The following is a 27,502-nucleotide window of genomic DNA, read 5'->3' as shown; positions in this document are numbered from 1 at the left end:
CCTGGAATCTGTTTCCAGGACCAAAAGAAGCCCTCACCCCCTGCAGAACAGATGTTCAGGCCTCATCTCTGACTGTGGTGAGACCTGCCCTCTGACTGGGCCCCTCCTCTGTCCTCAGGAATCTCTCACCCCTAAATGAGATTGGCATGCTCTTCTCCGCAGCCCTCTTGGGCTTCATGCTTTGCCACATTCATCTTGTTTAAAGCATTTTATTTATTTATTTATATTTTGGCCATGCCACACCACATGTGGATCTTAGCTCCCTGACCAGGGATTGAACCCCTGTCCCCTGCAGTGGAAGTGCAGTTTTAACCACTGGACCTCCAGGGAAGTCCCTACCACATTCGTCTTAAAAACTCCTATCCTCACCCCTTTCTCCTTGAATTACTTGGTTTGCCTGAAACAATGGGAGAATTTAGGGCAGGAGGCCAAGGCCTCTCAAGTAACTCTGCAAAGTGACACCCAATTTACCTGAACGAGCTATAAATCAGCTTCACCCTGTGGTAATGTGATAATCCATGGGGTTCAGCCAGGGTACGCAGACTGTTATACTGATTTTTTTAATGACAGTTAATAACAAATTTAACAGCACAACTTAAACATGCAGAACGTTTAGAGACGGAAAAGGTATAAAGGACAGACCATAAGGGCCCCGATCATTGCAGTCTTCATGTTTTCTGAAAAGATCAACTTTGCGAAAATTGGAGAAAACGTTTCACTAATAAATCACTTCATCCAAAAGCAGCTTGAAAATTTACTCACCTGCCTTAGCCCAGGATGGATAAATAGTTATACGACCAGATACTGCTTCAGTTCCAGGGTTCATATATCTTAGAACAACGTGAAACAAGGAGAGACTTGACTTCCCCACATTTAACATGATTCTTACTTCATTCTGAAAAATACCAAAAACCCATAAAGTATAGAAGAGACAACTGGTTAAAAGAAATGTTAGCCAAACAGTGACTTTATTCAAAAGTTTCAATACTGGGCTTCACTATACACACCCACACACACTCAAACACATACACACATACTCAAATAACACCACATGCACACCCACTCAACAAGCACCAAGTGACTAACTCTGTGAAAGATGAAAACAGGCAAGTCAGCCAATCAATTAAAATCACTTACAATTAAAGTCACAGTGAAAACACACTCCCCTCAGCAACCAAGCTCCTCTTTTGACCTTTTAGCAATCAGGCATACAGAGCGGAAGGTTAGATGAATTAGTTTAGAAAAAGCCACAATGACAGGGGCAACCACCACTGGCTGGGAGAAATAAAAAGACAGAAGAGAAGGAAAAGAAAGTATGTTAGAGAACACCACCAGCCCCATCAGGAGAGACAACTCTGGAGTCTACTTCACATACATAACACTTGAAACAGTCATAGAAACCACTGGAGGCTAAGAAGAGGTTGTGGAAAAGTGAGTGTTAGTTGCTCAGTCATGTCTGACTCTTTGTGAGCCCATGGACTGCAGTCCACCAGGCTCCTCTGTCCATGGGATGTTCCAGGCATGAATACTGAACTGGGTAGCCACCCACTTCTCCAGGGGATCTCCCAGACCCAGGGATCAAGCCCAGATCCCCTGAATTGCAGACAGGTTCTGTACCATCTGAGCCAGCAAGAAAGCCCAAGGAGAGGATGAGATGTGGAGGTAACTAAAATACACCTGCTAAATAATATGGAATTTATCTCAATCCCTGTGGGAGAAAAACATGGGCTCTCTGCTGGGGACAGGGAGTTCTGCTGGTGCCCAGGTCCCTTGTCCTCATACAATGCTTGTAAGTGTTTCTGTGCTCATGACCTTGAAGGAGAGTCTCAGATCAGATCACATCAGCTCAGTCACTCAGTCATGTCCGACTCTTTGTGACCCCATGAATCACAGCACGCCAGGCCTCCCTGTCCATCACCAACTCCCGGAGTTCACTCAGACTCACGTCCATTGAGTCAGTGATGCCATCCAGCCATCTCATCCTCTGTCGTCCCCTTCTCCTCTTGCCCCTAATCCCTCCCAGCATCAGAGTCTTTTCCAATGAGTCAACTGAGAGTCTAGATTACTTCAATTCTGAACCACAGACCACATGACCAGATCTAGCTGCATCCTAAGGAAAGTTCATGAAACATGGATATTTCTAAATCAGTAGTTCTTTAGGCCTTTCCTTCAGCTCCTTTGGTTGAAATGAAGGGGATTTTTGTTGAGTGAGACATCCATGACAGTAAAGACTGGAGCTAAGTAGAATCCCTTGCTCTGGGAGAAGGGGTGGCAGCCAACCCTGAGGATCTCCATGACCCTCACAATTTGATGGAACTCATCTTTAAGGGTTGATTCTAGGGCTTCCCTGGTGGTTAAGATGGTAAAGAATCTGCCTGCAATGCAGGAGACCCTGGTTTGATCCCTGGGTCAGGAAGATCCCCTGGAGAAGGAAATGGCAACCGACTCCAGTATTCTTGCCTGGAGAATCCCATGAACAGAGGAGCCTGGTGAGCTACAGTCTGTGAGGTCCCAAAGAGTCAGACAGGAGTGAGGGATTAACACTTTCATTTTCACATCTTTAAGGGTTAATTCCACACTGGAAAATAATAATGCAAGAATTATTATTTTAATGCAAGTATTAAGGGCAGAGTAAAGTAAGTGGTGATTCCAGGCAACACCACCCAAGTTCTCTGACTAAAAATACTAACAGAAAAATCCATCATTAGAAATTCATTCTTTTGTGTTAACCAGCTATTCTTTCAAACTGCAAATACCTGGGAGGAGGTATATACCTTAACTGGGCTCTTAGTCACTCCACTCACATCCTATTATGACTCAGTGGAATTCCCTGCCTTTTTCTGAACAGTGGAGTAAAAGGAGGGAACCAAAGAATTGCTATATTTGGGGAAAACAGTAAACAGTGAAGTGTCTAAGATTGCTGCTGCTGCTAAGTCGCTTCAGTTGTGTCTGACTCTGTGCGACCCCATAGACGGTAGCCCACCAGGCTTCCCCGTCCCTGGGATTCTCCAGGCAAGAACACTGGAGTGGGTTGCCATTTCCTTCTCCAATACATGAAAGTGAAAAGTGAAAGTGAAGTCGCTCAGTCATGTGCAACTCTAGCGACCCCATGGACTGCAGCCCACCAGGCTCCTCCGTCCATGGGATTTTCCAGGCAAGAGTACTGGAGTGGGGTGCCATTGCCTTCTCCGCTAAGATTGCTAGGCACTGTTAAAGAAAGGCAACTTAGATAGGGGACTTTGCCAGGCGAGTAGCAACATTAGAATCAATGAGGGCTCCTAGGGAATTGTGAGCCCATCCCTGTTTCTCTAAGAGCTGTCTGATTTTTTAAGTTATTTTATCTATCTGTCTATCTACCTATCTAGTTGTGCCAGGTCCTAGTTGCGGCACACGGGAACTTCAGCTGTGGCTTGTGAACTTCTGGTTGCAACACATACTGACTTACAATTATCATCAACTTGCCTCTTTATTCTCAATTTCTCCACTAATCAACAGCTTAAAGAGAACAACCTCAAAGAGAAATTCCAAGAACAAAACTACTCAATGACTACACAGAAATGTTGTTACAAATGTAGTATAAATTCCAAAGGCAAACAGTCAATGTGTAAATTCCTTAATTATTCCACTGCAAAGCCAAAAGAAATGGACACAGTAGAGAGAACTGAAGGAAAGGAGAAATATGGAAAGAAAAATGGAATAGCACTAACTACAACTCCTCCTTTATCTTAGTTTATGTTCATATAGTAATTCAGAGTTTAAAAAAAAATTTTTTTAAGTATTAGTCAAAAATCAGCAATACAGGTTTTATTAGCATTATTTGTCAACTCATTTTTGTTCTCCACAAATGGCTTTAAAGAAAAAGATCTCTCATGTTAAAATAGAGCCTAATCTCATTTGGGAAACTTCTTAATTAAAAAAAAATTTTTTTTTGGCCACACCTCAAAGCATGCAGGATCTTAGCTCCCCGACCAAGGATGGAAGCTAAGCCCCCTGCAGTGGAAGTGTGGTGTCTTAACCGCTGGATGGTCAGGGAAGTCCCTGGGAAACTTCTTACAAAAAGAATGGAGCTGACGGTCAACATATTAGACACACAATAGGACACAATTTATGTTTAGTATCACCTAAATTCATATAGTCAGAATAAAGAGGAGCAGGTTTGTGAAAATTTCTTTAAGGGATTATCTCCTCATACATTGCTTATTTTGTACATTGTTTATTTTTATTTCACAATTTCATGTTTTTTTTAAGTGTTGGAGGAAACCTTCTTACTTGTGGCTTTTCTCTTACCTTTGTATGTGCTGTAAACTTTTTAGACAACAGTCTAAAAGTTACACAATTTTTAAAAAGTCTCTAGGGGTAAACACCATCTTTAATGGCTTCATTTTCTGACTTGGTGACCAAATTAAAGTAACAGTAAGCTATGAAATCGATATATACGCTTAATATAAAATCCAACCTTAGCCCGAGCCCCATCCATACTCCGCAGAACCAGAATGCTAGAGTCAGTTTTGGGGAGAGTCCACCTTTTGGGGGACCCGCTGAGAGAGCTGTGGGCAAACGCCTGGGCGGCTCTGCCCTGAGGCGGGTCCCCTTGGCTGCTTACCTGTACCGGAGTCATCTGAGCGTACCCCCTCCAGCTGAACCCTGGAAACTCCAGAGGATCAAACCCAAACCGAAGTGCTCTTCCATTGGGTGTAGTGCCGTCTTCAATCTCATACCGCATGTGATGCAAATCCGGAAAATAGTAGTTGTTTTCAGGCCTTTTATAAATAAAAAGTAAATGAGCATACAGTGAAGTGAGGTTCATTGATAACCCAAATATCCTTTAATCCCAGTAGGTGGCACTAAAAGAACTCCCCATAATTAACAGAACACATTAAATATGGACAAGGGAGAGAGGCTCCCTGCTTTTTCTCTAAATTATTGCTTTAACTCATGTAAACATTCACAAAAAATACATCCAACTCCTACTTATTCCAGTTAGAGAAAATAATTAAGAACAACCCAGTGACGGCATCCTCTGAAATGTTCTAAATGGTTACCAACCATTTAGCAAAGTCAAACTGGGTTATTTGCCATAAAATCATCCATTTATATACTCATATTCACTGATTACATAAATATTAATGTCTCTGCAAGGAGATCCAACCAGTCCATCCTAAAGGATATCAGTCTTGGATGTTCATTGGAAGGACTGATGTTGAAGCTGAAACTCCAATACTTTGGCCACCTGATGAGAAGAGCTGACTCATTTGAAAAGACCCTGATGCTGGGAAACATTGAGGGCAGGAGGAGAAGGGGATGACAGAGAATGAGATGGCTGGATGGCATTACCGACTCAATGGACATGAGTTTGAGTGAACTCCGGGAGTTGGTGATGGACAGGGAGGCCTGGTGTGCTGTGGTTCATGAGGTCGCAAAAGAGTCGGACACGACTGAGTGACTGAACTGAACTGAATGCCTTTGCCAAGTACTGTTGCTAAGCAGCATAGATATAATAGTGAACACAACAGTGAAATTTTACCGTGAATACATATTACATTATGACAAATACTTTCCTAAGCTAAGATTAGAAGTTAAATACATTTTCTCTACATACACATATATGTTTTGATCATTAGAATGACTTTTCTATGCCTTGTCTTCTCTTATTGTATGCCTGTAAATGGACTCAGGAGTCCAATATTGGTAACCACAGAGAAGGATCAAAATTGTTCTAACTCAGGACTTCCCTGGTCGTCCAGTGCAGCGGGTACGGGTTCCACCCCTGATTGAGGAATTAAGATTCCACATGCCACGTGAGAAAAGTTAAAAAACAAAACCAAAATATTCTAAACCTTCTGTGACATTCTATATTCAAACACCTTTAAGTCCTTCAGAATGGTAGGATTTTGACAATCCAGTCCCAAGCTAATAGGTGTTGATGGATTTAAAACCATAAAGACCAATTAGTCCAGGAAAATAAAAGGTCTGCTTCTATACTGCAAGTAGAATTAGGAGTGCTTACAATTTCTCTGGAGCTAATTTATGAAGAGCCTTAAAAATGTTCATTCTCATTGACCTAGTAATTCTATCTTGGGGAATATTTTCTAAAGAATGATTTTATAGGGTCAAAAATTAACATAAAAGAATGTCTATAATAGTGAAAAACTTGGAAACAATACAAATGTACAATTATGAAATAATCAAAGAAAGTTTAAAATATTATGTAACCATTAATATTTTAACACTACTTAATTACAATGGAAAATGTTCATGATATCATGTGAAGATATTGATATAAATTACATGAAACAAATTCAATACTAATTTTTATTCATAGAAAAAGCCCAGAAAATAAACCAAAAAAATATTAAAAGGTGTTATCTCTGGGTGGTAGAATGAAGTCTTCCCTTTGCCTTTTTACTTTCAGGTACTCCTCAAAATTTTACAATGAATACATATGACATTATCACAAAAACTTTAGAAAACAAAGTGAATGTGAATGTTTTCTAAACTTGTAGGGAAAACTAAAAACGCAGATTATAAACAAACATTTGGAGGAACTGAGGGCAAAAAGATGCAAGATTTATCAACCTGGAAGAAAGGTGGTGTGGCATCTACATTTCTGGTTTGCTAACCTTTTATTTCAGTATTATTCACTACTAAATCAAAGGACAATTTAAATCCCATAGGTATATATGTGGAGCTTCCCAGGTGGCGCTAGTGGTAAAGGACCCGCCTGCCAATGCAGGAGACATAAGAGAGGTGGGTTCGATCTGTCCATCAAGAAGATTCCCTGGAGGAGGGCATGGCAACCCACTCCAGTATTCTTGCCTGGAGAATTCCATGGACAGAGGAGACTGGTGGGTTAGAGTCCATGGGGTTGGAAAGAGTCGGACACAACTGAAGCGACTTAACACAACACAACACATGTATATGTATATATATGGACTGTAATGTCAGTATTTTGGCCTCAGGATAATTTAGGTAATTTATTCTGACGCATTACTTCAACTTCCAAGTTAGCCAATCACCTACATGGTGGGAAGAAGAAAACATTCACGCTGGTTAAATAGGGGGAAAGCTTGCTTTATCAACAGGAGGGAGGAAAGAAGCAAAACATGGGTGGAAAATGTTTCTGAGCCAATTCACAAAGTTCCTCTGTTCCATCGTGAGCCTTGCTGGTCTACAGGAAGACAAAACTACAGATGTGCCCTTCTTCACACTCATTTTATTATGAACCCCTATGACCACCATTTATTCAGAAAGAGCAGGAGAAAGCACAGCTGAGCAGCTCTGAGCCTGAGACCTCAAATGCTGGGAACATCAAGGAAAAGGAGAGATGTTCCATTCTATCAATAAATAAGACGGTTCACTTGACCTCATTAAAGATCTCTTTATTAACCTGGTGACAAGGCAGAAACAGTGAAGATGAGATTTAGAAGAAGTTGCATGTCACAAGAGTTTCAGCAAATGATTCAAAGTTGGCATATTAAAAACTAGATTTTTCCTCCCTCCACAGAGGGACACTTATGGATGGATCATGGTTTCAGATAAATATAGAAACGGCTAACCAATCAGGACAGAGGCTGTGTGCACCATACCCGCTATAGTCCCTCTGGGACCTCAGTTTCCACTTGGCTCTCTTGCTCCTTCCATTCATTGTAATTTGCTTCTGCATGAGACGGGGGACACTTCCTCCCATTCCTAAAGCTGTCTTACCCCCCAGCACCCAAGCCCCACAGTCATGGGTCCCGAAAAAGAAGCAGAAGGCGCAAGTGCCAGACTCCTCCAGGCTGGGAGTTCACATGGATGTTCAGCCATGAGAATCTACCTCCTGCCTCCAGCCCAAGACTCGCTCACCTGGCTTTCTGCCCCTCTGGGAACTTTCCAGTGAGGCCACTCTGTGATCTGCAAAGTGGCATCATTTTAGAGCAACTTTATACCTCCTGCTTTTTTAAAAAAAGAGATTATTTTTTGATGTAGACCTTTCTTAAAGTCTTTACTGAATTTGCTACAGTATCGCTTCTGTTTTATGCTTTGCTTTTTTTGGCTGTGAAGCATGTGGGATCTTAGCTCTCTGATCAGGGATCGAGCCCATACCCCCTGCTTTGGAAGGCGAAGTTGTAACCACTGGACTGCCAGGGAAGTCTCTTTACCTCCTGCTTTAACTGGACTCACAGACAAGTGTCTAGACTGCAAATAACAGCACAGGTTCATTTCCTGCTCTCTCACCGTGGGACCGCTTCTCTCTCCCCAGGACTGTCAGCACAGACAGGACTCTGAGAAAGGCTTCACAACATCGGAACACAAAGGCATCTCCCTGAGGACTCACCGCTGGCAGGCCTTCCCCACGACGTGCTCTCGGCACTGGCAGACTCCGGAGGGCCCGCTGCACACAGGGGTGACGGCTGCACCGATGTCACACTGACACCCTGAGAGTCAGGAAACGGCTGGGGTCACCCATCACAGCATCTCCAGGCTGGAGGCCTTCCCTCCCTCTATGAGGAGCTGAAACCAGGAAGCCCGGTTGCCTCCTTTCCCCAGACGCATCCAGGAGGTATTTGAAATTTGTAGGAAAATCCCAGAGTAAGAAGGCATGCCCCCCGCCTCAAGAGTCCACCTGAAAAGCAGAGATGCACTGGTAGGCCACTTCCAACTCTGCTGTACCACGTAGGTGACAGCAGCCCAGGCGCTAAACACGATTTCACAACATAGTATGTTGCAAACAGTAGGTGCCAAGGAGAGGCTGCTTGAAAGATAGCAGAGTGGCCTTGTGGGGTGACCACTCCTGCAGTTGTATTATTTAACATGGTATTATCTTGTGTGAACTTTTTTAATATTTCAAATTTGTCTTTAAAATGACTAATTCAAGATGTTATTTACATTTAAATTTATCTCTAAAATGACTAAGTCTTGATGTTATTTACTTCTCCCCCAGGGCTCCCCCACACCCCAATTGTGATTTTTTATAATTGACCCAACAGTGTGCTGGTAGAAGACAAGGGGAAGCGGCTCTGGCCGAAATTTACTATTTGTCTTAAAGGAATTTTTGGCCAGTTTCCCTGGACAGGACTTTTCAGTCCCATTCTATCAGAAAGTCAGCAAGAAGACAGTGAACTCAGAAGCAAGGTTACTCTGACAGTCTTTGCCCATCAACATTTTTGCCTTACGCAGGAACCCCTGGGAGAATGTACCTTGACACCCAAAGTAATTGCTCTTTTCCAAAGCAAAATATCCATCTTCGCATGCGTCACAGGAATCGCCACCAACATGGGATTTACAATGACAGTCACCATCTAACTGCAGAACAATAAGCAGATGACAAAATCTGGTGAGATTACAGAATTTGCCGGGCTTCCCTGGTGGCTCAGATGGTAAAGAATCTGACCGCAATGCAGGAGACCCAGGTTCAATTCCTGGGTCGAGAAGATCCCGTGAAGAAGGGAATGGCAATCCACTCCAGTATTCTTGCCTGGGAAATCCCATGGACAAAGGAGCCTGGTGGGCTACAGTCCATGGGGTAGCAAAGAGTTGGACACAACTGAACGACTTTCACTACTTTTTCACAGAATTTGGTAATCTTCAAGATTTCAAACTGGCTTGTTTTGTCCTATGAAGCAGGGTAGCTGGGATCTGAAAACTCCCATGAAGACGGCCACATGCTATACAATTACAGAGGTACTAACCCCCTCCTGCAGAAATCCCACAATTAACTGTTACTATATTCTACCAACATCCCAGGAAAAATTGGCCCACATTACCTGCCCACACTCTCCAATTCCGCTCATGGTTCCCGCCACGTGGCATCGGCATTCTGGGAAGAGAAGAGAGCATTCTTGGACCAAGGTTACAGAAAGGCCAGTTCTGCCTCTACAGGACACATGAGTAATAACAGAGGTGCAGTGACTTTCCAGCATGCTCCAACAGAACTCCAGTTTGCATCCATCAGGCCTAACACTGGATTGCTTCCTGGGCTCAGCAGAACCCAACAACTGGATCAATACCATCTGCCTACAAGAAGTACTGGTTCATTTATGACCACTCATAAATGACAAAAGCTGCACTGTCATGGGATTTTTACTCGATTCTAAGGTCAAGGTTATTACTGATATGCTTACATGAAAATATACCCTATTGAAAAATATTCACTCCACTGAGCTATCTTTAACTAGGTGTTTTTCAGTTCTATCCTGGCTTCCAACTAAACATAAAATGAAAATAAAATGAAACCGGAAAGTGTGGATTATAAAAACAAGGCAGAAAAACCATTTATCAAGCAGCTGCCATCACAAACAACATGATACATATGGAAACAGGATATAAATCCCTTGCTGAGATTTCGAAAATGATAGAAGTTCTGCCAAAAGTCGGGGGGTGAGACATCAAAACATTTATATGGAATTTCAAACAAACTGAGTGGATTAAATCAATAGCTCTTTTGTGAGTTGAGTCACTGAGGGGAAAATTAAGAGGAAGTTACAATATATTAAAAACACTGAACACAGGAAACCTTACCTGAGCATCCATCAGGGTTTTCTTTGGCCAGATTCCAATATAATGGTTTGCAGATGCTACACGAAGGACTTTCAACATGAAGCTTGCATTGGCAATGGCCCTTTAAAAGAAAATTAATCATCTGACATCTTAGAATGAAGAGGTTCCCAAACAAGCATTCTGAGAAAAGCTAGTCACAGAATATATTTTGGTCATGAAAAGTAACTTAAGTATATTCAGAGGGAGTGAAAGTACTGGGTTGATTTTAACAATGTGCTAATTGCTTTTGTTTTACTATTTGCTTGTTTGTTATACACAGAATCCATATATGTGCTTAAAACAAAATTGGAAAATTCAGAATAAGAAAAAATCTTAATGATTCTTATTTACAACATTGTCATTATCTGTGGATTCTGTTACACCGTGGATATAAATCTAAACGGAAAATATCTGAACATTTAACTTGCTGAGATTCAGCAGAAATTAGATTTATCTGCAAGTATGTTTATAATATGCAAGAGTCACCTCCTTGCTTAAACATCATCAAGTCCCACAGTGAGGATAGAGAACTTTCTCCCACTTTCCCTCCAGAACCTGGGGTTCCAGCTTTTGCAGGCTCTGACTCTAAGAAGATAATTTCTAAAGTGCTTAGAAAATGAATCAGAATGCCACAGCACTGTGCTTGGAGTAACATCAAGTAGACTACAATTACTCTGTACACAGACAGCTTAATTAAACGTTTACTGGCCTTTGATTTTTTTAATTTTAATTATCTATGTCAGGCTTATGTGCAGGTCTCTAGGGAGGTAACGCCTTCAGAGGAACACTAGGACTCTACAATTCTACAAAAGTTTAAATAAACTGTATTCTTTTGGTTTTGACCAAAAGAAATTACAATATCATATATGCACTTTGAAAAAGAGCGATAGCCTCATCAAGCAATTCAGCCTCAGGTCTTATTTTAATTTACTTTTAATTTCAGGAAGCTCACAAATGTGTCAGTCTCAAATAAATATCAGAATAATAGTTAGAACTGCAACGCTTTAACAATCTTCTACTTACCAAACTGGAGTCCACAGTTCCGGCTGGGTCACAGACATTGCTGGAGCCTGGATATGATATATAAATAGTTACATGGTATAGAAATGTCTGGGGTTTTAATGTTCATTTTTCCCTTTGTTTTGATGTTTCAAGGTTTTTTTTCTTTAAGTTTGCCTTGTTTTTAAAACTAGTGCATCTATATTTATATTTTTTGATAGATGGGTGGCAAGGTCTTTGCATGTATTCAGTTGACCAAAAAGTTTATTTGCGTTTTTCTATAACATCTTATGGTAAAACCCAAAAGAAGTTCTGGACCAACTCAGTAATTCAGAAAAAGACACCTCTAATAGCCTTCATGGTCCTTACTCTCCAAATCACCCTTTTGGTCACTGAACGACTCTCTTCTCTGCCTCCTCCTAAAAGTTCATTTCCAAATGACAAAAAGGAGACTAGGGAAATGAGTCTAGAATTTTGAACATCCTTAGAATTATCCAGAAGAGGGCAGTATTATACAAAGAGTTGTTTTTGTTTTTGTTTTTTTAATTGTCCAATTTGATGCTGGGCTTCCCTGGTGGCTCAGAAGGTAAAGAATCTGCCTGTAATGTAGGAGACTGGAGTTTGAGGCAAGATCCCCTGAAGAAGGGCATGGCAACCCACTCCAGTGTTCTTGCCTGGAGAATTCCATGGACAGAGGAGCCTGGTGGGCTACAGTCATGGACACGACTGAGCGACTAACACACTAACAATTAGCTGTTATAGAATTTGTAAGTACATTTTTTAGTTAACCAAGACTTACTTCCTTCATTATCACAGCCCCTTTGTTCTCCACCCATACTAAAATTATGTCTACAATTAATTTCTTGCCTTAGTCAATCTCATGTTACAAAGGGAAGAACCAGGCAGATTAGGGTCAAAAGTGAAGCAGTGGCCAGCGGTGGGTCTGGCAGGCTTTGCAGGCTTCTCTGGGAGGCTGGCCACACACACAAGGTGGAGAGGAGCCCACCCTCCAGCCATCTGCGGTCTTCCCTACCTTGGCAGTGGGGGAAATCAGAGGCGCCCGAGAGACACCTGTCGCACCGCTGTCCCGTGATCCCCGGCCGGCACTCGCACTGTCCAGTGACTGGGCTGCAGGGCGTCTGGTAGGACCCAAGGGCTGAACACTGGCAGGCTGGATGAAAAGACCTCAGTCAGACCCACGGCAGGGGCACCCGGGACCTGAATAAGAGTACGGACGTGGGGCCCCAAAGACCCAAAGGCAGTTCCAGCTTCACCGCTAATCAGACTTAGAACCTGAAACAGATTGCTCTGTTGCTCTAAAAACCAGTTTCCCCTTTTTTAAATGGGAATAATATTAGCATCTACTTGACAAGAATCCAGTGGGGTAGAACTCCAGGAGAGGGACTAGAGAATTAGTGACATGGTCCTAAGAAACTAAACGTAAGAAAGAAGAAACAGGCTAGTGCCGCTCAGCCAGCTCACATCAGACAGCTGGACAAGGACTCAGCCCTTCGGCTATCCGGGCCAGCATACTCTGAGGCCCCACACTCCCTCCAGGCCTGTCTGCAGAGATCAGGTCCCTGCCCAGGGGCAGACGACTGAGGAAACGTTCTTGGGCTCTGGGATGGTTTATGCTTGCACGTTGCCTAGGCTGTAGGGCTCAGATGTTGGCTCAACACCAAGTACAGCTGAAAAGGTGCTTTGTTAGATGTGACGAACATTTAAGTCCGCTGACCTTGAGTAAAGCAGGTTACTCTGCACGGTCTGGGTGGGCCTCATCCCATCAGTTGAAGGCCATACGAGAAAAGCATGAGGTTCAGGAGGAAGAAGGAATCCCACCTCCAGATGGCCCGTGGACGCCAGCTGCAGCATCATCCCCCCTCCCTCCCTGGGTCTCCAGCCTACTCGTCTGCCCTGCAGATTTTAGATGCGCCAGCCCCACAAACACATGCACTGATTCCTTAAATCTATCTGTATCTACATCTATCTATATCTATAGATATAGTAGGCCCCTTACATACAAACCCTCAAGTTGCAAGCTTTCAAAGATGCAAACGTGTGTTCCTCCAACAACAAGCACAAGTGAAACCGCAGCCTGCCCTCCGTCTCTTGTTGCTGACGATCCTTCAGCTCTACCATCTCCCACCTCCTCTCCCTCCTCCAGTCAGTAACTCTTCTTGCCTGTTCAGGCGATGCCAGCCCCTGTATGCCAGCCCTTGTACTATACTACTGTACTTTTTAAGGCACAGTACTATAAGGTTACAAGTGCTTTCTTTATTTTTCGTGTTTGTTTTTTATGTATTCTTGGTGTGAAAAGTATTATAAACCCATTTCAGTACTGTACAGGGGCTTCCCTGGTGGCTCAGATGGTTAAGAATCCACCGGCAATGTGGGAGACCTAGGTTCCATCCTGGGTTGGGAAGATCCCCTGAGGAGGGCATGGCAACCCACTCCAGTATTCCTGCCTGGAGAATCCCATGGACAGAGGAGCCTGGCGGGGTACAGTCCATGGGGGCACAAAGAGTCGGACACGACTGAGCGACTAAGCACACAGAGTACAGTACTGTATAACCGATTGTGTCAGTGGGGTACCTAGGCTTACTTTGTTGGACGAATGAACGTGCTCTGGGGCTGGAACTCATTCACATGTGGGGGATTTACTGTACAGACACACATCCTATGGGTTCCGTCCCTCTGGAGATCCCTGACACAGGTCCTCTCTGCTCTTCTTCCTTTAAGGAAGGGAATGCAGAGAGCAAACACTCATGCTGGCAGTTGGAGCAGCAACAGGAGCCCGGAGCAACAGAGGAGGCAGCTCCAGCCAGCATCACATGGGTGAAATTAACACTGACTCCTCCCAGGACCAGAGGGGTTGTCTAGGGAGCCTCGGAACATGCAGATACACTCCAGAGGTGAAAACAAAGACACGGCCTTAAACACAGGTACATTATTTTAAATCGTGAATGACTCAATCTGGCATCACACTTTGGGTTTCTATCCAGCTTATTGATGAAAGTTGCCAGATCCCAAACTCAAACCCAACACTGGTAGCCTATTTCTCACTCTTGGAAATACCACAAGGCTCTGCAAATATTTTAAATCTACTCTTTGCTTTGATCCCAGTCCTTCTGAGTTTTTGGAATCTTTTCTTCTCATCTGCTCTTCACTGTGCTTCTGCTTTGAGATACTTTGATTCTCAAAGAGTATTTTAAAATGATGATATTAAATAATAAAAGGAATCAGGGAGCCTGTCTGCTGTGCTCCCTTCAAATCTTCCAGCCTCAAGCACAGTCCTGGTCTTTTTTTCTGGTTGTTGTTCACTCGCTTAGTCATGTCTGACTCTTTGCAACCCCGTGGACTGCAGCACGCCAGGCTTCCCTGTCCCTCACTGTCTCCTGGAGTTTGCTCAAACTCACATCCATCGAGTTGATGATGCTATCCAACCATTTCATCCTCTGTTGCTCACTCTCCTCTTTCACCCTCATCAAGAGGCTCTTTAGTTCTTCTTTGCTTTCTCCCATTAGACTGGTATCATCTGCATATCTGAGGTTGTTGATATTTCACCCAACAATCTTGATACCAGCTTGGGATTCACTCAGCCTGATGTGCATTTCACCTGATGTACTCTGCATATAAGTTAAATAAGCAGGGTGACAATATACAGCCTCGACATACTCCTTTCCCAATTTTGGACCAGTCCACTGTTACATGTCCAGTTCTAACTATTGTTTCTTGACCTGCATACAGGGTCCTGGTCTCTATGACATGCCAAATAGATACTTATTAAATGAAGGAATAAGCAACTATTGAAATCCTTTTCCGGATCCACCCCTGTAGTTCAACTGATACGTGTTTTCTGGTTGAATCTTGCAACACTGCTGTGTGAGGCACTGTTCTGGGAACACCACCCTCTTCCCTGTCAGTGAATAAACTCACAGAGGGAGGCGACACTGCCAGACGACATGTACATTGCGAGGAAAAGAGAGCTCCTTAGTACTTCAGGGGTGCTCTCGATGCTCAGGATTTTGGAGCTCTTCCTTCTGTTGAAAGAGCAGGCTGGCTCCTTCTCCATCAGAGCCACAAAGTCAGCATTTCAGTTCCATCGTAGTGAACACCCTCCACCTCTCTGGCTAACTGATCAGACCTACAGAAAATCCCAAGGCTTCTTCCAACCGCCTCAATGTTCTAGACAAACACTGAACTGCAAAGCGAAGGGCCAGTTCAAAGCAAAATTGCACAGAACTTGGCCCATCCTTCTGGATTTGGTTTTTCCCCTTGGAAAGGCCAGGAGAGGGCTCTCCCGGGGGCATCCCAGGTCAGAAACCTCCCCCTGCACTGCCACCTGCCATCTGCTGGTGCATCTGGCCTCTTTCCAGGGCTAGTTTGTCTGATTTGTGAGAATACGCTGACATGTAGGAAGAGGTTAGACATGCACTGGTAACATATATATAGAACTTTTCTAAGGAACTACCTGTAACCCAAAGACTATGGCAAACTCCAATGGGGACAGTTCAGGTCCCAGGACACTGAGGTTTGGGGGCAGCTCCACTGTGACAGGCTTCAGTGCCAGCCATGGGAGGCCCTCATTCTCTACACTCCCACCCTCCTGGTCTCTCCTCCAAGTGCTGACTAGCGGCTGCTTCAGAGAAGGCAATGGCACCCCACTCCAGTACTCTTTTGCCTGGAAAATCCCATGGGTGGGGGAGCCTGGTAGGCTGCAGTCCATGAGGTCGCTAAGAGTCCAGCACGACTGAGCAACTTCACTTTCACTTTTCGCTTTCATGCATTGGAGAAGGAAATGGCAACCCACTCCAGCGTTCTTGCCTGGAGAATCCCAGGGACGGGGGAGCCTGGTGGGCTGCCATCTATGGGGTCGCACAGAATCTGACACGATTGAAGCGATTTAGCAGCAGCAGTAGCGGCTACTTAGCAAATTGCACAAGGGAAAAAGCAGGAGAAGGAAGGAAGAGGAAAAGAAAAATCAAGAAGAAGAAGGAAGGAAGGATGGACGGAGAGGATTAAAAGAGAACAACACCTCCCGCCCTCCCCCGCCAAAGAACCAAGTTCACAAAGTACTGAGCCAGACATCAACACAAACGTAAAACTGAAATACACAGAGACGATTCTCATCATGGCCTCACATCTATGATTTGAGTTTCAACTCCAATCAAGAAAACTGCAAGCACTTCAGCGAATCCAAAATAAAATGAGAAGGAGACAGCCTTGCGCTTAAAGTCTGGAGCAAATTAAGTTAATACAAAACATAAATGCTGGACTGCAGTTGGCAAGAACAATTAGGAAGAGTTTTAGGATTCTTTTTAGGAAGATTTTTAAAAATTTTTAAAGCAATGTTAGAGAAAAGCCACACAAGCATTCTTTGGCTAGACTATATTGGACCCTCCGATATAGGATTTGTGGCTATACTGGTTCTCTTCTAAAATTCCATGGGTCAAGCAACCAACTTCATCTAAGAAAGATCGCAAATTGAAATACTGGGTCAGACCTTGACGCTAGACCAAGTTCAGATTTCAGCATGTCTGGCCTCAGCCACTGGCTTCAACACTGCCCAAAGGAAAAAAAAATTAAAAGATCACAAAAGCTGTTAGAAAAAGTGAGTACCAGAGAAGGGAGACCATTGGCAACAGAATGTGGGAGCATCCCAAAAGCTTCCAGAGCCTAATGGCTCAAATCTGGAAGAACAAACTTGGCGGCACACCTCTCCACGCTGCCAGGAACGAGGCTGCCCTGATCTTTCTCCTCCTGTCTTTTGTCAGACTTCATCTTCACTACTCATAACCTCGCCTGCTCCTAATATAAGCTCCTCTGGGATTGGTCCCTGAAAAGTCAAAGTGTAGTCGCTCAGTCAAGTCTGACTCTTTGTGATTCCATGGACTGTAACTCACCAGGATCCTCTGTCCATGGGATTCTCCAGGCAAGAATACTGGAGAGGGTAGTCATACCCTTTCTCCAGGGGATCTTCCCAACCCAGGGATTGAACCCAGGTCTCCTGCATTGCAGTCAGATTCTTTACCATCTGATCCACCAGGGAAGCCCAGATTGGCCCCTAGTGGACCTTGAAATGGAAGGTCTCCACCTCGTCTCCCACCTGCTAGTTCTTCACTTTGTCAATGAGACATTCGGGGTCTACAGCTTAAATTAGACATATAAGCATCCCTACCTCATGCTCTAAAACTTCATTATTTGGGATGTCCTTCCATAGAGAAAATATACCTGCAAGGGTGAGGTTACCACCCCAGACCAGAGTCGGCTCAGTACTGAATCTGCCTCTAGGACGATTCGTACAACCCCAACATAAGCATCAGCGGTACTGACGTTTCAACGGGAAACACACTGGGTGTTCCAACTCCTAGTACTGAACTTCTCTGGCGGAAGTCAAGGTACACAAAGTAAAAATACTCCATTCCTTTCCTTACCCTCCCATCTGCCGGGTGATCCATATCTCTGGGTGGGGACTGCGGAGGGTTTCTGTGGCCCAAAAGGCCAGGGCTGAGAAGGGTGACAGAGGATAGAGGCCCAGGACCAGGAGGAAAAGCGAGGGCTGGGGATGTGGCACACAGACATCTGTGCAAACAGGGAGATCAGCCAGGACGGGGGCTACAGGCTCTTAAAATGAGGTACAGCAGCGGTTCCCAACCTTTCTGGCATCAGGGACCAGTTTCATGGCACACAGCCTTCCCACAGGCCAGAGCAGGGGAGGATGGTTTGGGGACGATTCAAGCGTATTACATTTACCATGTGTGTTATTTCTATTATCACGTTGTGATACATAATGAAATGTTGGAGTTAGGATACCTTGAATTAATTTGGGATTTACCTTATGGGTTTGGTTCAAGCCCTTAGTTCAGAAAAGTGGGTAGCCATCATGCCCTTCTCCAGGGGATCTTCCCGACCCAGGGATCGAACCTGAGTCTCCCGTACTGCAGGCAGATTCTTTACTGTCTGAGCCACCAGGGAAGCCTGCAATGGGGGAGGACCCAGGTTCGATCCCTGGGTCAGGAAGATACCCCTGGAGAAGGGAATGGCAACCCACTCCAGTATTCTTGCCTGAAGAATCCCATGGATAAAGGAGCCTGGAGGGCTACAGTCTATTGGGTCGCAAAGAGTCAGACACGACTGAAACAACCTAGCACACACGCATCACTGCCTGCACACCTGTTGTTCTTCGGGGCCTTGGCCAGACTCCTCCCTCTCCCTCCCTCCAGCCCCGTCGGTGACTCTTACTAGGACGGGAGACTAAGAGACAAACCCAGTGGAGAAGGAGGAGGCTGCGGTTTTGCGTGTGCTGTCCTCCATCCTGGAATCCCCAGCCTCCTCCCCCATGTCTGCCTGGCAGGTTCCTAAACGCTGTTCAGGTACCACCCCCTCTCCAGAGCCCACGGGTTGACCACTGGGGAGGAAGAAGGGTAAGGGTGAAGGACAAAATAAGGGTGGCAACTTGGCTGGGGTAGGACGGTCACACGTAACATACATACATGAGCCAGCAGCTCGTTCGCTTAAATGGGAGGCCACACACTTCTGCCAAAAGGAGCCTCTGAATTTCCTTAGGAGGAAACTTATCTCGGGGGACTGACGGTCCACGTGTTCACATTGCTCACTTACCTTGGCAAATAGGGAAGGAGTAGAAACCCGGGCGGCAGGCGTCACACTGAGCGCCCCCAACGCCGGGGCGGCACAGGCACCTCCCTTGGGCATCACAGATTTCAGGGAGAACTCCTTCCAAGTTACAGTCACAGCCTGCGAAGAGGAAGAGACATTCAGAGGGGCTCTCCATCCTTCATCCCTTTGTGTGTCTCTCCCTTCACCCCGGTGTCTGCCCTGGAAACCCAGATTCTGAGTTCTCTATAGTTTATATCCAGTCCCATCACTTCAAGGCAAATAGATGGGGAAAAAGTGGCAACAATGGCAGATTTTATTTTCTTGGGCTCCGAATTCACTGCAGATGGTGACTGCAGCCACGAAATTAAAAGACGCTTCCTCCTTAGAAGGAAAATTATGGCAAAGCTATACAGTGTATTAAAAAGCAGAGACATCACTTTGCCAACAAACATACATATAGTCAAAGCTATGGTTTTTCCACTAGCCATGGACAGATAGGAGAGTTGGACCATAAAGAAGGATGAGGGCCAAAGGATTGATGCTTTTGAACTCTGGTGTTGGAGAAGACTCTTGAGAGTCCCCTGGACTTTAAGGAGATCAAACTAGTCAACCCTGAATACTCATTGGAAGGACTGATGCTGAAGCTGAAACTCCAATACTTTGGCTATCTGATGTAGAGAGCCAATTCATTGGAAAAGACTGATGCTGGGAAAGATTGAAGGCAAAAGAAGAAGGGGGCAGCAGAAGATGAGACTGTTAGATAGCATCACCAACTCAACAGACATGAATTTAAGCAAACTCTTGGAGACAGTGAAGGACGAAGCCTGGTTTACTGCAGTTCATGGGGTGGCAAAGAGTTAGACACAACTTAGTGACTGAACAACAAATGGTTTACACACATTCCTAACCCTGAGAAAGACTCATCTTAAAGGGAGTAAGACATCTCACCAGGAAAGATCAGTGCCATTCAGGAACCTCTAGGGCAGACATTAGTTTACAAAGTATCTATAATCTTTTAGCATCCATACCAGTGGGAACAATTTTTTCCCCTAAACTGAGCCTTAGTTGGGCTTCCCTGGTGGTTTAGATGGTAAAGAATCCACCTGTAATGCAGGAGACCTGGGTTCGATCCCTGGGTTCGATCCCTGGGTTGGGAAGATCCCCTGGAGGAGGGCATGGCAACCCACTCCAGTATTCTTGCTGGGAGAATCCCCATGGTCAGAGGAGCCTGGCATGCTGCAGTCCACGGGTTTGCAAAGAGTCGGACACAAATGAGCGACTGACCACGCACACACACATAAGCCCTATTTAGTAAAATTTCAACTTAATAGATTCCCACTGAATGACTATCTTGAATTAAACATATTTCCACTTCCATTGTTTAGAAGAAAAGAGATGGACATCCATTCAGCCCTGATCAGAGCCAGATGTGGCTCTGGAGGACCTCACGGGGCTTGTTTCAAGCCTGCAGGCACCAGCCCTTCCCAGCAGACAGGGAGCTCCTTCTGTGTCAGGACCTCCGCTCTGGCCGGTCGGTCCTCGCGGGCAGCACCCTTTCTGCATTCCCTCGCATCCTTCAGGTCTCTGTGTGGAAGTCACCACCTCAGCAAGGCCTCCCCAACCCAGTCTGTACCAGCAGCTCCCCCATCCCTTGCCCACTTTCTGCCTTAACTTGGATTTGTCTTTCACACTTTAATTACTGAAATCACTTACTGGCCGCATGACTGACTTTGACCAGTAGAATAAGGGGAAAGCGCTGTCCTGGGATTTCAGAGCCCAGGTTTTGTAGCTTTGTGGATTTATGACAGGCTTTGTGGCTTCCATTCTCACGCTCTGGGAACCCTGAGATCGCTGGGGGTGAGGGGAGTACTCTGGCTGACCTCCTCGAGGACAAAGGGCCACAGGGAGAGAGACACTGAGCTGTCCCCAGCAGACCTTCCAGCAAGTTCGGCAGAAAGACTGCCCAGCCAAGCCACAAGATTGCAAGAAATAAATCATGTTGTTTTTAGCCACTAAATTTAGGGGCTAAATAGATAGTGAAAGGCAGCAATAAATGAAGGAAAAACCTACCAGACTAAACATTTAGGGAGAGCTCACCTCAGGACACCTGCTGCCATGCACAGGATGTCTTAATCAATAAGCATTTCTCAGAAAGACAGGGCTCTTGCTCAACTTCATTATGGATGGATAGATAATGAGGTCAAGCAAGAGTCCTGTTAAGATAAGCATTTTATAGGTGAGAAAAAAGAAGCTCAGAAAGGTTACTTAACTTGCCCAAGGTCACACAGCCAGAAAAGCTGAGTAGGAAGGTGAATCCTGGTCAGCCTGGTTTTAAAGCCCCATGCCCTTTATATGATGTGAAGGATACAAGCTGAGAACTGATTTTAAAAGCTGTGTTCAAGGTATGTTCTAGATTAGTATACATATCCAAATCATTCTTGTATTTAAAGTATCTACATTTCTATCAAGAACGTTAACATCTACACCTGCAACATGGTCCCTTGATTCAGTCCCTAACGTAGATCAAAGATTTGACTGGGTTACCCCTACTTCTCAAGGAAGAGAAGCCTCATGCACTTTGGAACGATTTTCTACAAGGGTTAAAAATAGTAGATAATCTGAAGAGCTAGCTAAATCCCACTCCTTCCCTTTGCCCTTTTTCATGTAAAAGGTTGGTAACAGAGTTGTAGAATTATTATTATTATTTATTTTTTTACAATAATGAAGAAAAAAAGATCAGGGTAAATCAGAACAATTCTACAATCTTTGCATAATCTCTAACTTGATCATACTTCAATCGAACAGTCACCTAACTTGACAAAAGAGGCACTGGATGTGTCCAAGGGTATATTCATCACAAGAGAAGCCTTGGAACTCAGGCTGGCATGAGCACCACCCTGTCTGTCCATCACAGCTGCCACACGAGGTCCCAGTGCCACAGCCCCAGAGGCTGAGACCACCACAGTGAAACGCAGAGGTTTACTGTTAACTACAGTCTTGGTGATAAACCAGGCATTGGAATTCAGTAAGAAACTTGAACTTGCCATTGGCATTGAAGTCCAAGGAATCTAGATTTACTACCATTTGTAAACAGAAAAAAAGCATCGAGTACCTATGCATTGCTAAATTTCTGTTTCTGAAATTTACTTTTTAACTTAGGTGTGCTTTTTGTAGTGCAGTGGTTATCATGTTCTCCTGACACCTTTTAACTTATCTGGCAAATACTCCCACACAGTGCAGGAACCAGAGATTTCTGAGGCCCCTCGCTTCTCCTCCACCCTCACCTCCCACCTCCTCATCAGGTCATAGTGCCTGTATCTTAGGAAGGTAGCTGGAATCCTCCCCTCCTTCCAGAGTTCCAGAGCCTTCCTCCAGGACCTCACCCTTGTTTGCCTGGTTTATTTCAAGATCCTCCTAACAAGGCTGTCTGCTTCCCATCTTCTCCTTCCAACCTACTCTCCACATTGGTGGCAGGAGTGATCTTTCTAAAAAGCCAATCTTTTCATGAAAGAAAGTGAAAGTGTAATTTGCTCCATCCTGTCCGACTCTGCGACCCCATGGACTGTAGCCCACCAGGCTCCTCTGTCCATGGGGTTCTCCAGGCAAGAACACTGGAGTGGGTTGCCATTCCTTGATTAATCCCCTCCATGGTGACCTGATGCCTTCAGAACACAATGCAAAGTCCTCAACATGTGTGACACGGAAGACCCTTCAAAATCTTCATGCTGCCAGAGGCCATGCAGCTCTTTTGCATAAACTAAAAAAAGGTGTCTCAAGATGCTTTCCTATCACTTGCTGTAAAATCATCAGCATAACATCTTATGGAAAACTCCAAATGATGTTTAGGCCACCTCAATATATACAAATCTGTAATGTTCTCAAGGCTTTCTCCTGGTCCCAGGAAGCCCTTCTAGAACTCTAGCTTTTTCCTTCCTTCTTTCCTTCCTCCATTCTTCCTCCCATCCTTCCCATCTACCTTCCTACCTTCCCTCCCTCCCTCCCTTTTGTAAGAAGCTATAAGGATGACCCTCGGGTCTGCTTCTATTGCTCCGTGTTCTTGCCTGGTGGCTCAGATGGTAAACAATCTGCCTGCAATGTAGGAGATGCAGGCTCAATCCTTGGGTCGGGAAGATCCCCTAGAGAAGGAAATGGCAACCTACTCCAGTGTTCTTGCCTGGGAAACCCCATAGACAGAGGACCCTGGCAGGCTGCAGTCCACGGGGTTGCAGGAGTCGGACACGACTCAGCGACAAAACCACCAGCACCTTGCCAGGTCATAGGATTAACTCCTGCTGTTGTAACTGTTTGCCAGTGTGTCTCCTGCAGGCCTGGGGGCTTCTGGGGAGCAGCGACTGAGAACTAGCAGCTGCCTCGGCCATGCCTGGTACAGAGGAGTCACTTAATAAGAGTCCAGTGAATGGAGAATATGCTAAATATTCAAGACTCCAGTTCTGTTCGGTAAACACCATTCCTTGAATTCTGTTTTACTGGCATCTACAGAGAGCCGCCAAACTAAGATATCAGAATTCACCTGTCTCTCTCTAAGCCGTATCTGGCCTGTCTCCATGCCAACAGTGGCTGCCCCACCCTGCCAGGCAGGTTAAAATGCCCAGCCTGGGGAGGGACAGAGCGCAAAGGCATGCCCCAGCAGGCTGTCGCCCCCAACTCTCAGAGTTCTCTTCATTAGCACAGACCCGCCCACACTGACTCACAAGTTGGCAAGGGCAAGTAGCTCCTCTGGAGAAGGAAATGGCAACCCACTCCAGTGTTCTTGCCTGGAGAATCCCATGGACAGAGGAGCCTGGCAGGTTACAGTCCATGGGGTCGCAAAGAGTCGGACATGACTTAGCAGCTAAACAACAATCACAACTAGCTCCTTACAAAGTGATCAGGGGAATCAAAACCTTTTCACGGGGTCAAGGAAGCTCTAGGCAGACATGTCCTCCAACCAAACAGGCTGCTTTACAAACCCATCCCAAGATGGCATCACTCTCCTAAAGTAAGCATCTACAGTCTTTCTGCAGCTGCTGATTTTGCTCTTCATCACTCTTCGTTTGAACTTGGAGGAATAAAAGAGTGCCCAGAGGCCAGTGTCCCTCTAGAGTAAATGTTTCGTTTCGTGTATCCTTTCATTTTCAAAAAGAGCCCTTGAAGATGTGTCTACTAAACATGAATTTTCTAAACATAAATGCCAAGTGGTTATAAATGATCTCTTGGACCCAGAAAATCCCAATAATATCCAGGGTCACGTAAAGCTAAAAACATTCTGGCCTGCAAAACGGTTCTGTCATTTCGCTTCAAGTCTCCTTTGTTTCAAGTGTCTGGAACTGAGCCTATGGAATTTCTAGAACAGTACTTCTCGATCTGGGCTGCACACTGGAATCTCCTGGTAAAACATCATTGCCTGGGTGTGGAATCCCAAAGTCAAGAGATGCTGATAGAGTCCCAGGATCTGTAAACTAAGGCCTGAGGGCCAGATCCTTTTGTTTTAGTAAACAAAGTTTTATTGGGACACAGCCAAGCTCATTCATTCATGTATTGTCTATTCTTTTCATGTTACAACAGCAGAGTTGAGTACACGCAACTTTGCCTACAAAGCTGAAAATATTTACTCTATCTTTACAGGAAAGTCTGCCAACCATGAAATACAAATTTCTTCTAACAAGAGCAGTGGTTCTTAACAAGAGACATACACCAGAATCATCTAGAAAATCTGTTCAAAACACCAGGCTGAACTTCACCCTGGAAATCTAGATTTAAGATCTGAGGGTGAAACACAGGCATTTAGATTTTGTAAAAGCAGGTTCTTAAACATAGCTTTAAGAACCACTGAGAAGACATGAAAGCATTAATGGGCCTCAGTGAATTAAAATCCTCAGGGATGGGGGAGACCTGGTATCATCCAGTGTTGTATATCTCCTGGCAGCTGAGATGTTTGTGCTCCTAAGGTTCACTGCCAGAAGTCAGGCCCCAAACTGGGTGTTTTTAAAGTGCATTAGTAGAAAATCAAATTGAACGGGATCTCTCTGCTTTCAAATTCCCAAATAAATCTAACTGCACTAAGTGGAATTTCTTTTCCTCAAGGCTGTGTTCTGAGGCTTCCCCAATATTTTGTAACAGAAGAACTTTCCTTCAAATTCAATTAAATTTCCTTCCCTAAATCACCACCAGCCTAGCTGGGGAGAAAAGGGAACAGAATAACAAAGGGATTACTGGAAACAGACCAGAAACAGAGTATCTAAAACATGCTTGTGGAAGGAGACCAGAGATGTGTATTGTAATCCAGGCTCAAAAGCTGAGCCCCATTCTAATCAAACGGCAAACATTTAAGGACACACTTGCTGTACCCACTATGGGTAGAATACCATGCCGTGGGGACCAGAAAGTAAGTCAAGCACAGCTACTGTCCCCAGGTGACCAAGTGTGCGCATGCGTGCTCAGTTCCTTCAGTTGTGTCTGACTCTTTGCAACCCCATGGACTGTAGCCCACCAGGATCCTCTGTCCATGGGATTTCCCAGGCAAGAATACTGGAGTAGGTTGCCATTTCTTTCTTCAGGGGATCTTCCTGACCCAGAGATCGAACCCGCATCTCCTGTGTCTTCTGTATTGCAGATGGATTCAGTTCAGTTCAGTAGCTCAGTCGTGTCCAGCTCTTTGCGACCCCATGAATCGCAGCACGCCAGGCCTCCCTGTCCATCACCAACTCCCGGAGTTCACTCAAACTCATGCCCATCGAGTCGGTGATGCCGTCCAGCCATCTCATTCTCTGTCGTCCCCTTCTCCTCCTGCCCTCAATCCCTCCCAGCATCAGGTCTTTTCCAATGAGTCAACTCTTCACATGAGGTGGCCAAAGTACTGGAGTTTCAGCTTTAGCATCAGTCCTTTCAATGAACACCCGGGACTGATCTCCTTTAGGATGGACTGGTTGGACCTCCTTGCAATCCAAGGGACTCCCAAGAGTCTTCTCCAACACCACAGTTCAAAAGCATCAATTCTTTGGCGCTCAGCTTTCTTGACAGTCCAACTCTCACATCCATACATGACCATTGGAAAAACCATAGCCTTGACTAGACGGACCTTTGTTGGCAAAGTAAGCAGATGGATTACTTTTCTTTAAATAAATCAGTACCTTTTTGTGATCCTTTTAATGAGATTAAATGAACAGAAATCTGGCCAACCTTTATTACAGGGAGTTAGTAATTTCAAATATCCCCAAAGTAACCTCGAATCTGTGAGATCCATCACCTGCCTTTGGAAATTCTTAACTGGAATATTTTATACCAATAATACAAGACACAGCCTGAGGGATGCATAAGTTCCCCACTGTGAATGATTCCCATTTAAAAGGAGCACCTTGTACAAGACACAACCCTGCATATTAATCATCTAACACATTTGTGGTTTTACTTGTTTATATGTTAAATATGTTACCTTATGAGTTGCCCCCACCCTACCCCCAACTAAAATATAAGTTGTATAAGCTGTAGGAGAGCTGGGAAATTTACTTCACTGCTAAGTCCCCTGCAGCCAGAACGGTGTCAGACACTTAGTAGGTGCTCACAAAACACGTGCAGAATCAGGGATTACGCAGGCAGAGCACCTCTCCACCCCAAAGTCTGCTTCCGCACACCCGGCCACTCTCTTCCCTGGGCACTATTCTGGCTGCAGCAGCTCCTTGGGACCCCTGCAGGCCAGGTCCGGAGAGTTAATGCCCCAGAGGCAGGCCTCCCCACCCAGCAGGTGACTGAAGTTCTCCGTTCAGCTGGAAGAATGCTGAACAAGTTCTCTGCTGTCTCCCAGAGCTGCCATGAGGGCTACAGCTCCAGAAGCTACCGCAGGACCAAGCTCGCTAAGGCAACTTCATAAAGGCCCCCTTCAGTCTCAGACTCACTCCCTTACTTATGTTTCCTGGGGTCACCTCCCAAATGAACTGCTTGTACTCAGTCCCTTTCTCAGACTCCCTTCATGGAGACCAAGACAGACGGCAGGCAGCTGACTGTCATTGAAGGTTTCTGAGCAAACTGGAGACAGACAATCCAAATGGCTTAGTTCCCTTCATCAGGCAGTGCCTTTGCAAAGCACAGACAGGATTAGAGGATGAAGGGGCAGGGGGGTAAGGAGTCCAAATGCAACACACCCACAAGGCACCACCAAGCTCCCGTAAGAATGATTTGAACTTGGACATAGCCATGTGCGTAGAAGAAGGAATGGAATATGGAGAACATTTTTACTGAAGTTAAACCAAGTGAGAAATTACTTGCCTTTTATTATATCTCCAGCTACTGGATCCTCTGGACTTGGAGTAGAAATAGGAAGGATGGGAATTCCTAGAAAAATAGTTTATTGAAAAATACAGAGAAAAATTAA

At 44.9% G+C, this 27,502-nt stretch overlaps 1 protein-coding gene across 2 annotated transcripts in view; it reads right to left on the bottom strand.

Annotated features, from left to right (window-relative positions):
• Positions 1-27,502, bottom strand: part of LAMA3 (laminin subunit alpha 3) — a 259,558-nt gene that overhangs the window by 145,833 nt on the left and 86,223 nt on the right. The window contains exons 11-20 of one of the 2 annotated variants that reach the window (XM_025273657.3): positions 27,397-27,462; positions 19,138-19,272; positions 12,551-12,688; positions 11,542-11,588; positions 10,501-10,600; positions 9,747-9,799; positions 9,180-9,285; positions 8,318-8,417; positions 4,604-4,760; positions 763-895 (exon numbers count right to left, since the gene is read on the bottom strand). In XM_025273657.3, coding sequence (XP_025129442.3) covers positions 763-895; positions 4,604-4,760; positions 8,318-8,417; positions 9,180-9,285; positions 9,747-9,799; positions 10,501-10,600; positions 11,542-11,588; positions 12,551-12,688; positions 19,138-19,272; positions 27,397-27,462 — 1,035 coding nt within the window. Of the gene's footprint in view, positions 1-762; positions 896-4,603; positions 4,761-8,317; positions 8,418-9,179; positions 9,286-9,746; positions 9,800-10,500; positions 10,601-11,541; positions 11,589-12,550; positions 12,689-19,137; positions 19,273-27,396; positions 27,463-27,502 lie in introns of those variants that run through there. The other variant, XM_044934824.2, reaches the window with a different exon arrangement.

The sequence above is a fragment of the Bubalus bubalis genome, chromosome 22 (genome assembly GCF_019923935.1).
Source record: "Bubalus bubalis isolate 160015118507 breed Murrah chromosome 22, NDDB_SH_1, whole genome shotgun sequence".
Taxonomy (NCBI): Eukaryota; Metazoa; Chordata; class Mammalia; order Artiodactyla; family Bovidae; genus Bubalus; species Bubalus bubalis.
This window is presented reverse-complemented; position numbering and strand designations above follow the sequence as displayed.